Here is a 12,770-nt window from a genome sequence, read left to right as displayed (position 1 = left end):
GCTTTTTTCTTTTTGCTTATGTGGTGCTGAGGAATCGAACCCAGGGCCTCAGGCATGCAAGGCAAGCGCTCTACCACTGAGCTACCTTCCCAGCCCTGGTCTTAGTTTTTGATCTTCTATTTCTACCTCCCAAGTAGCTGAGATTATAAGTGCAAACTACCATTCCTGGCTTTGCTATAATTGTTTTTTAGTGATTGCTCTGGTTATTAGTATTTATAGATATAGTACATCATGTTTTACTGGTATTAGTATTTATCCCCTTGAGACAAAGATTTTGGTTTGTCATGTTCTCTGAAAGAGTCTCAGGGAGCCTAGGATTCCACTGGACCACACCTAGAAAACAGCTAAATAGATGAACCAGTTTTGGAAGCTGTTTCAGCAAAAAAAGAGATAGTGAAGGCCAGGTGCCAGGAGCTCATGCCTATAATCCTAGCTACTCAGGAGTCTGTGATCTGAGGATCCCAGTTCAAAGCCAGCCTGGGCAGAAAAGTTCATGAGACTCTTATCTCCAGTTAACCACCAGAAAACCGGAAGTGGCACTGTGGCTGAAGTGGTAGAATGCTCACCTTGAGCTGAAGACCTCAGGGACAGTGCCCAAGGCCCAGAGTTCAAGCCTCACAACCGAGAGAGAGAGAGAGAGAGAGAGAGAGAGAGAGAGAGAGAGACATAGTGAAGGATTGTAACAGCAGATCTATCCTGCACAACTACCCCTTTTTTTGTTCAGAGTAGAGTTACAAGGAATAGTTATCGCAATTTGTCCATAGAGATCATAGAAAAGATGAGTAAGACAAGAAAAGGATTTGTGAATTAGAGAGGTAGGAAGTAGAAATTCGTTAGTAAGTTGTTTCAGTTCAGTTTTATAATGATAGCAGACTAGGCTAGGTTGGGTGTTGACATAATGAAAGAACTTCAAGTAGTCAAACCTTAACCTAAGGAGTTAAGGTTGAGCTGGGCAGGCAGAGTGGGTGTGTCAGAGGAAGAGAAACCCCTCTGCCAGCTATCATTTTGCCTTGTTCTACTTCAGGATGGATCCATGCTGTGTTGACCCCTGTGGACTGCCTAGCATTTGGAGGAAACTTCTTACACAGTCTTAACATTGAAATGCAGCTCAAGTGAGTCTTGAACTTGGTTGTTGCTGTCTGCTCCTTGAGAATCCTGATTCTTGATTGTCCTCAGTTTTAGAATTAACATCTTTTTCTTACTTTGTAGTATTGTGACTTTAAGGAAGTCATACAACCCTTGAGCCCAAAATATTCCTAACATATAGAATAAGGTCTCATGAAGTCATTGTTAGGATTTAGAATTAGTGGACATATATATCAGAATAATATCTGATACATAACAGGTGCTTGGTAAATGGATCATTATTATTGTTGTTATGTGTCCGTCTTCCAGAGCCTATGAGATTGAGAAGCGGCTGAGCACAGCAGACCTCTTCAAGTTCCCTAATTTTGAGACCATCTGTTGGTATGTGGGAAAGCACATCCTGGATATCTTTCGAGGTATAAAGCCCTTTACCAGCTGTTACTCCTTTTTCTGAGGGGATGGGAGGGAGAAAGAAAGAGAGCATGAGTGAGCCTTATTATGTGTATCATACATCATGTTGGCAATCCTAGCTATTTAGGAGACAGAAATCAAGGGAATTGTGGATTGAAGCCATCCAGGGCCAAAAAGTTCATGAAAGTCCACCTCAACCAGTGGCTGGATGTGCACTTGTTATCCCAGCTACAGGAGAAGCACAATGAGTGGGTGTAGTGATGTACCTGCTATCCCCAGCAACATGGAGCAGTACAGGTAGGAGGATTATGGCCCAGGCCAGCCTGGATATAAAGCAAGACATTACCTAAAAAATAATGTCAAAAGAGGCTGATGGTGTGATTCAAGTGGTAGAGTACCTGCTTTGCAAGTGCCAGGTTTTGAGTTCAATTACCAGTACCACACACAAAAAACATTGTGCACCTTAAATATATGCAATCAAAAATAAAGAGTTGGGGATGTAGTTCAAGTAGTATAGCTTGCATAAGGCCCTGTGCTCAATTCTTGCTATTAAAAATAGAATAAAATGGAGTAGAATAGCGAATAGAACTGAAAAAATGTAAAATAAAATAATAATTACTACTTTGGGAAGCCTCCCTAGTATTACTCTATTATATCATCACATTTTTCCCCCTGCACCATCCAAAACATGGAAATTGATATCTGTTTTCCATTCCTATAAATTTATCATTTTAAGAATATTATATAGCCTATAATTCTAACTACACAGGCTGAGATCTGAGAATGGCAGTGTAAAACCTGTCCCCGCTGACAAATCCAAGAGAATCTTACCTCCATTTAACCAGCAAAAAGTCAGAACTGGATGTGTGGCATAAGTGATAAAGTACTACTGTTTAACACTAAGTGTGAATGCAAGGTCTTGAGCTCCATTACCAGTGCATAGAAAAAAATGTTTTATAAGTGGACTCATATGGCCTGTTATTTGTTTGTTTATTTATTTACTTATTTATTTATATCGGTTGTGAGGCTTGAACTCTGGGCCTGGGTGCTGTCCTTCAGCTCTTTAGCTCTAGGTGAGTGCTCTACCACTTGAGCCACAGGGTCACTTCCAGTTTTTTTGGTGGCTTATTGGTGAGTTTCACGAACTTTTCTGCACAGGCTGCCTTTGAACTATGATCCTCAGATCTCAGCCTCCCAAGTAGCTAGGATTACAGGCGTGAGCCACTGGCGCTTGGCCCTGTTATTTATTTATTTTTTGGATTTGCTTTTTTATTCAACAGGGCATAGATAAAAACCCTTTTTGTTTAGGAAAGGTAACTGAGAAAATTAGATCACAGTGAAATTATTCCTATTTCTTGCCAGTTAAGGTCAAGAATTAGTTTAAAAGTGTTCTGGATATGCCTCCCAAGGGCATAAGGCTGGGGTACATTATGTTGATTCTTGGGCATTAGCCCAAAGGCAAGCCAATTTACTTAATTGATTTGCTCTGAAATAAAGTGGATCCCCCTGCTTGAACCAAGATTGAGTCCTCAAGGAGACTTGGCCAGAAGGAATCAATATTTTAGGATTTCAAAAGACCTCCTAGACCAGTGAGCACAGTCTCTTCTCGATTCCTCAAGCCCTTGTTCTGACACCTTGTCATATAAGTGTTCAAAGACTAGATGGCTACCTGCCATCCTCTTCTGAACAGATTTGTTCAGTTAAAAATTCTTTATGGAGCCTAAATCCAGTTGTTTATAATAGCATACCTGTGAAGCAAGGTATAGAACATAGCCAGTCCATCATGTATATTAATGGCCCTTCAAATCTGGGTAAGTAGTGTTCATGATCTTTGCTGTCCTTTTGAAACCTAGAGGCAGAGTAATATAAGGAGCCTCTTTCTTGTAGAAGGGAGCTCAGACCCAAATGGATATAAATTCACTCTGTGCTTTAGTGTGTAGCCTTGGTCAAGTGTGTTTTCTCTCTGACTTAGTTCTTGAACTATGAAATGAAGATAATAATACCTGTCTTATAGGGTAGACATAAAAATTAAAGAAGATAATATATACCAAGTCTTATTATTGTAGTAGTTTCCTTATGGTGTATGTGTATGTGTTTGTGTATGTGTGTGTGTGTATGTATGTATGCATGCATGCATGTATATGTGTGTGCACGTGTGTGCTAGTACTAGAACTTGAACTCAGAGCCCGGGCACTGTCCCTGAGCGTCGTTTTCTGCCCTTTTTGGTGGTTACTTGGAGATAAGCTTTTCTCCTGTATGGGCTGGATTTGAACTATGATCCTCAGATCTCAGCCTCCTGAGTAGCTAGGATTACAGGCATGAGCCACTAGTGCTTATCTTTTTTTCTCAATGCTAGCATTCTGCCATTTGAACCACAGCTCCACTCTGGCTTTTTGGTGGTTAATTGGAGATAAGAGTCTCACAGCTTCTTCCCAGGCTGGCTTGGAAACATGATCCCAGATCTCAGCCTCCTGAGTAGTTAGGATTACAGATGTGAGCCACCAGCACACAGCTTGTAGTAGTTTTTCACTACTTCTAAAATAACTGAGATTTGGAATTGTTCTCAAAACCTTGAGCACTTTTTCTGGTTGCCTGACAGAGGTTACAAGTTCTTCATTTCCTGTATTTCTTCATTGACACTCCGCTTTCTTCTTTTCCTCTTTAGGCTTGCGTGAGAATAGGAGACACCCTGCCTCCTACCTGGTCCATGGTGGTAAAGCCCTGAATGTGGCCTTTAGAGCCTGGACAAAGAAAGAAGTAAATATGCTTATTTCTGAACCTCCGCAGATTTCTGCCCTCCATTAGAACTGCTTTGGAGAGACAGAAGAGATCAGAGAGGCTTGAGACTGGTTACAGTAGAAGACTGGCCTAAAAGTCCTTGGATTATGCTTTTAATAAAAACCTTTTTGATTCTAAGAAGTAATGCTCTTGAGAATTAGGAAAATGTAAAAGAATATAAAGAAGGAAAAATGTCATTATTAATTTTAACTATCAGAGGCCACTACCATTATCGGATATATTTTCTTCTGGTCTTTTTTTTTTTTTAATGGAGCTGGTTGCTGTTGGCTCACTCCTGTAATCCTAGTTACTCAGGAGCCTGAGATCTGAGGATCACTGTTTGAAGCCAACCCTGGCAGGAAAGTCTATAAGACTCTTATCTCCTCAGCAAAGGCTGCAAGTGATGCTGTGGTTCAAATGGTAGAGTGCTATCCTTGAGCCAGCTCAGGGACAGTGCCTGAGTTCAGGTCCCAGTCTGGCACTCACAAAAAATGGTGTAGGGGATTGAATGAAAGGTTTTGTGCTTATTAGATAAACACTCTTACACTTGATTCATGACCCTACCTCATTTTGATTTTATTTTGGGGATAGAGTCATGTTTTGAGTAGGCTGTCCTCAGATTATGTAGCTTATGTAACTGGGTTTATAGGCATGTCCCTCCATAATCAGTCTTTTTGCTGAGATGAGATCTTGCTAATATTTTGCCTGGATTGTCCTCCAATTGCAGTCTTCCCATCTCCTAAGCAGAGATTACAGGTGTGAATCCCCCCACATCTGGCACTTTCTTTCTGGTTTATTGTTCTAATGTAATGCTGGGGATGAAACCAGGACCTTGTGTATGCGAGGCAACTATTTTATCACTGACTTACACCTCAGCTCTCATGTACATTTAAAAAATAAAGTTCATATTTCCCAATATATTTTATGTATCTAAATGTATTGACATACCTTTAATTTTCCTGTGTCAACAAAATTCTCCATAAACTTTTAATAGTTACATGATATTCCTTTGCAAGTATGTGCTGTCTTTACTTAATTACTTGCTTATCATTCCCTCCTTAATATTTATTTGGAGGAATGTAGTTATGGAGAATACTACGGTAAATGTCATCTCTTCATTATTCCTTCAAGATAGATTTCTGGAAGATCAAAGTATATGAAAAAAACGTAGTTCTTGATGTGTACTACCAAAATGGCCTTTTATAAATGTACCTGTCTTCATCTATCCAAATGAATACTAAATTATAAAGAGAATAAGAAAGCACTCCCATGTATTAATTTGGAAAGATTCTAGAATTTCTCAAGTAATGGTGTAGAATTTTGTCTGTGTATGCTACCTCATATGTAAATAGTAAGTAAATAAAAATTACATTTGGTTGGGTGTGGTGGTGCACACCTCTAATCCCAAAGGAGGCAGAGATTGGGAGCATCATGGTTTGAGATCAGCCCAGGCAAAAAGTTAAGTGAGGTTCAATCTCAACAAATAAGCCAAGTGTATGGGAGGAATAGTTGGAAAGATTGCATTTCACATCAGTCTAGGCAAAAAGAACAACACTCTGTCTAAAAAATAAGCAAAAATGTACTAGTGGTGTGGCTCAAAAAAAGAAAAAGCACAAGTAGCAGATACCTCCCATGGTTTTATCAAGTTAACTGTTATCCTATAGCTGTTCTCACAAGTGGAGTATCTGGCTTGTCCCCATTGAGCTTCCTGCAGTCGTTGACTTCATGAAGTGTGTGAACTGAGTCTGTAACCGAGTTCCTCACACATCTCATAATATACTGTCCTTTATAGGATGTATGTTTTGTACATATTTTTCTCTTAATCTGTGGCTTGTGTAAACGCAGAGGTTTTTCAGAAATAAGTTTATCTGTGGTAAGTCTAGTTTATCATTTTTTGGTTTATTTTTGGGCTCATGTATCTTTATATCCTGTATCAAAAATCACAAAGATTTTCTACTCCGTTCTAAAAAGTTTATAGTTTTAGGTTTTATATTTATATCTGATCTGTGTGTGTGTGTGTGTGTGTGTGTGTGTGTGTGTGTGTGTGTGTATTTTAAAAAATAGATTTGTGGGTGTTTTTTTTTGTGTATTTTTTGTTTGTTTGCTCATGGATATCCAGTAACATCTGTGGGAAGGATTACCCTTATTTATTAGTTTGTCAAAGTCAGTTGTGTGCTTCTATTTCTTATACTGCTTTTTAACAGGCTCTGCCAGACCACGAGGATGAGATCCCGGAGACAGTACGGACCATACAACTCATTAAAGATCTGGCTAGGGAGATCCGCCTGGTTGAAGTAAGAAGCATGGGAGAAGGGAAGGCATTTGGGAAGGGCATGAGGCCTGTGTGTCAGATCAGGCCTTTTTAGTTGGCATAGAGCCCAGAGCAAGGGTTGGGAAGACCCTACCGATTACCTTCCTCATTCCTTTAGTGATTAATTCAAATAATAATTACATTCTGTAAGTGTGTGGCATACATTGGAGTAGATTTTCAGGATACATAAATGGTACCATGTTTCCCCACTAAGAACTCAAAATTTTGTAAAGAACTCTGAACAAAATTAACCTTTCATGTTATATTTTGATCATCTCTAAAATGAGACTAATGGTACCTGCTCAAAGTTGTTAAAAGGATTAAATAAAGTAATGGAGCTGGAGTATAAAGTATAGTACTTGGCACGTAGTAGTTGGTCAATAAATTTTGATGGTGGTGGTGGGTAGTGATAGTAATTATAGTTGTTGTTGCTGATATTTTGACTCAGTCTCTGCATTCTACAAAAATGACAGTTCTCTCACATTGAAGATGATTACAAAGCCCTGTCTCAACAGGAAGGCAGTAAGGTATAGTGGTAAGAGACTCAGAAACCTGGGTTCTGAGTCCTGCTCTTTCACTTGAAAGCCTTTCAGAGCCTCAATTTCCTCATCTACAAAGTGGGGACCAACTTTATCCACATTTCAGACATTTGGTAAGATTAAGGGTTAATATATGTAGAGCCCCTGGAACAGTGCCTGGCAGAGTAATTACTCAATAAATGTGAGATAACATCAATAGCCTTTTTTTTTTTAGCAAAATGAGAAATCAGCGTGGGCTGGTAAAGTAGCAGAGGCACCAGAGGAGAATTAGACTTGAGAATGTTTAAACTTTTAAACTCAGGACCTGTAAAGTTCTTTATTGCCCAGGGGTTTACATCCGCTGAAGGCTAATCAAGTAAGCTGCAAGATGGGCTTCTAGCTTCACTTCATGCAGTATGTTTCACTGTCTACACCATAGCTTCCAGTGTCCCGTCTCCCTCCCCCCACCCCCGCCCCACCACTTCATTTTCCTCCATTCCTTCAAAATTTAGTTCATGGCTTATCTTTTTCCTGCTTTTCAGTCTTACACACCCATACCTTTGGGCTGATTAGAAAGAACTTAGACATAGAACATACCTGGTCCATTTGCTTTCAGATGTTTTAAAGCAATGGAGTTCTTTTCAAATAAGATCTTATATCGAAGCCTAACTTACAAAACAAATCAAGCCAAGCTACTTTGAATAGGATGAAGGTGGAAGGCCTGGGGTTCCACTCATTCCTCTCATCTGCCTTCCCATCTACCTTTAATTCCCAAGGCTTTGTCCAAGAAGCTGCACAGAACATCTTTGAAAACTACCTTTCCAGTCTAGATCTTTAATTTTACATTTGACCAAACAAGCTCAGAGTAGTCAGATAACTTTTCTGAGCTAGCTAGTAGCAACATTAGTACTAAAACCTCTCCACTCTCAAATCCTGTAGTCAGAATTTGTACCATGCAGTCTAGTGCTTATTTTCTGTTTTATGTCAGCTAGTCTTAGGAGTCTTTTTTTCCTTGGTCCTGGGGCTTAAACTCAGTGCCTGGGTACTGTCCTTGAGTGTTTTTGCTCAAAGCTAGCCCTCTACAACTTGAGCTACAGCTCCACTTCTGGCTTTTTTGAGTGGTTAATTGGAGATGAGTCCCATGGATTTTCCTGCCCAGGCTGGATTCACACTATAATCCTCAGATCTCAGCCTCCTGAGTAGGATTACAGGTGCAAACCACCAGTGCTGTCTTTTCTCTCCAGTTTGACAGCAGTGTCTTCCTTTGCTCATCTTCTCCTTACTTATCAATGGCTGGGTAAAGAAAAGCCATCCAGTAAATTCTTGATGACTCACTGTGAAAAGATTGGAGTGTGCATTTGTGGAGCATCTATATGAGCTACTTCCATGGCAGTAATGCCACTTCTGGGAACAGACCTCTGCTCTTAGCATAGAGGGAACTCTTGAGTTAAGCTCTAACCCCCTCGTGTACTACCATTCTTGTAGGATATCTTCCAACAGAACGTTGGGAAGACGAAAAATATCTTTGAGCTGCAGAGGATCTTCCCAGCTGGCTCCATTCCCTTAACCAGGCCAGCCCATTCCACATCAGTATCCATGTCCAGGCTGTCACTGCCTTCCAAAGGTGGTTCAAAGAAGAAAGGCCTGAAGCCCAAGGAAATCTTCAAGAAGGCAGAGCGAAAGGGCAAGGAGAGTTCAGCCTTGGGGCCTGCTGGTCAGTTGAGCTATAATCTCATGGACCCATACAATCATCAGTCACTGAAGACAGGCTCTTCCCAGAAAGCAAAGGTGGGTGCTGGCCAATGAGTTCAGCCCAATCCTTTTGGGTCCCTTGGAAGAGCAAAGTTTCAAAAGGGCAGGTTACCCTGTCTTGTTCCTACCTCCCTTAGGGCCCCTGGTATTTGGCTACCAGTCCCACTCATTTAACAGGCATTTATTGAGACCTTTTCTATGCTGGGCACTGTGATAGGTGCTGTGAATGTTAACTCAAGAGGCTGATAGGCTAGTGAGAAAGATAGGAACAACAACAAATAAATGCAATGAAGTGTTGTGGGTGCCACAATCAAGGGTATGTGTGGAACCCTGGGACACAGGGGATTGATTCTTTCTGGGTAAGGGAGATGATCAGGAGCTCTTCTGAATTACATAACACTTGAGCTGACTTTTGACATGTTAGGATAGGAATGAGGCTTGAAAGATTAGAGTCTTAAACAGATCCCTAAAAGAAAAGCCACCCCCACCACCAAGTCTCTACCTTGATTTGTGTCCCTTCTATGGGAATATAATGATGATGCCTCTCCTTTACTTAGAGAACATGTTTCACAAGATAAGTTTCCCCTGAGGCAGTCATATGTTTTCAACCTCCAGCTCCTGTGTTTGTTGGGGGTAGAAATTGTAAGGGAAGTATGATCAGGGGCTTTTGACAGTTTTGCAGTAAAATGAGAGGTAACTGGCGTTCTTGATTGACCTGGAAGTCCCAGACTGGTGACAACTGAGCCTCCTCCTTCCACAGTTGAACATCACTGGTGCCTGCTTGAATGACTCAGATGATGACTCACCAGATATCGACGTTGAAGGGACTGAGAACCCGCTGTCCCTGTTAATGGCTAATGGCAGGTAAGGTGGAAAGATGAAGCACAAAGATAACAGGGATCGTTAGTGGCAGTGTGCCACTAAAACTGGGTGGAACTGGGAGCTAGGTATTGGGATGTGGTTGGGTGAGGTGCTGTACTTAGGACAATACCCAAATAGTATTAGATGTCAATTCTGAATTAGAATCATGGTGGGTGGTAGAAAAGAGGTCTGGAATCTAATTGGCATTGGTGAGAAAGATCTTGTGTAATTTCTAGAATTTAAGCAAATCAATGAGGCACAACTATTGGAGGAGATACAGTTGTGTAGTATATTGGTTAGGAACAGTTTTTGGTATACCTTTTGACTTAGGATTTATTGCTTACAAATTTATTTTACATAAATTTTAGCACAGATATGTAAAAGAAATGTTCAGTTCTTATTGCATCATTGTAATAGTAAGTCACTTGAATGATCCAAATTTTTATCACTAGAGATTAAATTATGATACATCTTTAGAATTCAATACCATGTACCTGTTAAATAGAATGGATCTGTTTAAATATCTGTTGACACAGAAAGATGTCTAAAATAAGTATTTTTTTCTTTGAGATGAGGTTTGTTATATTATCCAGGATGGCCTTGAACTCCTTGGCTCAAGATGCCTCTATTTCAGCCTCCTGACTAGTTGGCACTACAAGCATGCACCATTATGCTTGGCTTCAAAGACAGATTTTTTTTTTGGTCTTGGGGCTTGAACTCTGGGTGCTGTTCCTCAGCTCTTTGACTCAAGGTTAGAGCTCTACCACTTGAGCCACAGCACCACTTCCTGTTTTCTGAGTGTTTTATTGGAAATAAGAGTTTCACGGACTTTCCTGCCCAGGCTGGCTTTGAATCATGATCCTCAAATCTCAGCCTCCTGAGTAGCTAGGATTATAGGAATGAGCTACTGGGGCCCAGCAAGACAGATTCTTTATTTCCCCCTTCATGTTAGTATTTTTAATTTTTTTTGGGGGGGTCCAGTTGTGGGGCCTGAACTCTGGGCCTGGGAGCTGTCCCTCAGCTCTTCAGCTCAAGGCTAGCACTCTACCACTTGAGCCACAGCTCCACTTCAGGCTTTTTTCTTTTTGCTTATGTGGTGAAGAGGAATCGAACCCAGGACTTCATGCATGCAAGGCAAGCGCTCTACCACTGAGCCACCTTCCCAGCCCCAGTATTTTTAATGTTATATATGTTAAATCATAACAAAAAGACAACAAGAACAATATGCAGTCCTTAGATTCTTTTTTGTATTTTGCAGTTCTAGAAATTGAACCCAGTGTCTTACACATGTGTCTTGTGTCTTACATAAACTCCTATCATTGTTATACAATGATCAGTGATAACTTTGATCTATACTGATATACATATATGCATGTAAATATATAATACAAAAATTATACACATGTATGTATATATATACACATACTTGGGTGTAATTTATTTTTACTTGTACCTTGCTCTTATTAGGTAAATGCCCTTTTTCTTCAGCCATACCCCTAGCCATTTTTTGCTTTATGTATTTGCTTTAGATTTTGTGTTTTTATTGCCTCAGATGACTGTCCTACAAATGCTTAGAATTGCAAGTTTCTGCCACCATGCCAGTGTGGTGGTTGAGATGTGATCGTGTTAGCATTTTTGTTTGGGCTGCCCCTGGAACTGTGACTGTGATTACATGCATACACAACCATACCCGACCCAGGCTGGATTCATTTTGTGGGATGGTGGTAGAGCACAGGAGTTTGAACTGCCTTGTAGTTGGTAGGAAGACATTCCCCCTCTGAGCATTTTTATTTTGCATTGATTATTTTGAAAATAGAGTCTTATTTCCTGGTAGTTCACTTCTGAACTTCAATCCTAGACTTACTTCAGTCTAACCATTGTAGCCAAGACATATGCATACCACAATCCTTTCTATTACAATCTCTCAGGTAGGATTTCAGATGTGAGTCAACAACATTTGCTTCTAAGATACACTGTTTCCCCCTGTGCTGGTCCTGGGTCTTGAACTCAAGGCCTTGGTATTGTTCCTGAGATTTTTTTTCCTCAAGGCTAGTGCTTTACCACTTGAGCCACAGCTCCACTCTGGCTTTTTTGGTAGTTAATTGGAGATAAGTCTCACAGACTTTCCAGCCCAGGCTGACTTTGAACTGCAGTACTCAGGCCTTAACCTTCTGTAGCTAGGATTATAGGCGTGAGCCACCAGTACCAGGTTCCAAGTTGCCTGCCTGCCTGCCTGCCTGCCTGCCTGCCTGCCTGCCTGCCTGCCTGCCTGCCTGCCTCCTTCCTTCCTTCCTTCCTTCCTTCCTTCCTATCTACCTACCTACCTTCCTTCCTTCCTTCCTTTTCTGTCGTGGGTCTTGAATTCTGCGCCTGGGTGCTGTCCCTCAGCTCTTCAGCTCAAGGCTAGCACTCTACCACTTCAGCCATAGTGCTACTTCTGGTTTTCTGGTGGTTAATTGGAGATGAATCTCATGGACTTTCCTGCCCAGGCTGGCTTTGAACCATGATTCTCAGATCTCAGGAGGTTGAGGATTACAGACGTGAGCCTGTAATATAGCCCCAAGCTATATTCTTAAGTCAAACAAATGAGGTTACAAACTAGTATATAGAAATAATTCCATACTTATCTTTTCAAAAGGAATATTTACATACATATGCATAAGAGCACTATGTAGACTTTATTTCTGTTTTTAATTTTTAGAAGTGTATACAAAATTAAAAAATTTTAAAACTCTTTCAAGAGCACATAGTAAAAAAAATTCTGTTTCCATCTCTTCCCTATTTTCCCCATAGACAATGAATTTCATTGACTTTTTCTAAAAATATTTATATGCATTCAAGCAAGTAAGTATATTAACATTTTATACTATTCACAGAAAAATTTTAACCGCGACTATCTCTGGAAAGTAGGATAAAGGAAAGTGATAAAAAATTTTCACTTTAGGGCTGGGAAGATGGCTCAGTGGTAGAGTGCTTGCCTTGCATGCCTGAGGCCCTGGGTTCGATTCCTCAGCACCACATAAGCAAAAAGAAAAAAGCTGGAAGTGGCGCTG

The 12,770-nt window shown here is 40.5% G+C and overlaps 1 protein-coding gene across 1 annotated transcript in view; it reads left to right on the top strand.

Annotated features, from left to right (window-relative positions):
• The window catches only part of Phf8 (PHD finger protein 8), an 89,117-nt gene that overhangs the window by 34,148 nt on the left and 42,199 nt on the right, over window positions 1-12,770 (top strand). The window contains exons 7-12 of the mRNA XM_013035799.1: window positions 1,025-1,112; window positions 1,396-1,502; window positions 4,163-4,254; window positions 6,480-6,569; window positions 8,590-8,892; window positions 9,617-9,720. Coding sequence (XP_012891253.1) covers window positions 1,025-1,112; window positions 1,396-1,502; window positions 4,163-4,254; window positions 6,480-6,569; window positions 8,590-8,892; window positions 9,617-9,720 — 784 coding nt within the window. The remainder of the gene's footprint in view (window positions 1-1,024; window positions 1,113-1,395; window positions 1,503-4,162; window positions 4,255-6,479; window positions 6,570-8,589; window positions 8,893-9,616; window positions 9,721-12,770) is intronic.

Source organism: Dipodomys ordii, unplaced genomic scaffold (genome assembly GCF_000151885.1).
Source record: "Dipodomys ordii isolate 6190 unplaced genomic scaffold, Dord_2.0 Scaffold221, whole genome shotgun sequence".
NCBI classification, from domain to species: Eukaryota; Metazoa; Chordata; class Mammalia; order Rodentia; family Heteromyidae; genus Dipodomys; species Dipodomys ordii.
The sequence above is the reverse complement of the archived record's forward strand: the minus strand, read 5'-3'. Positions and strand labels throughout refer to the sequence as shown.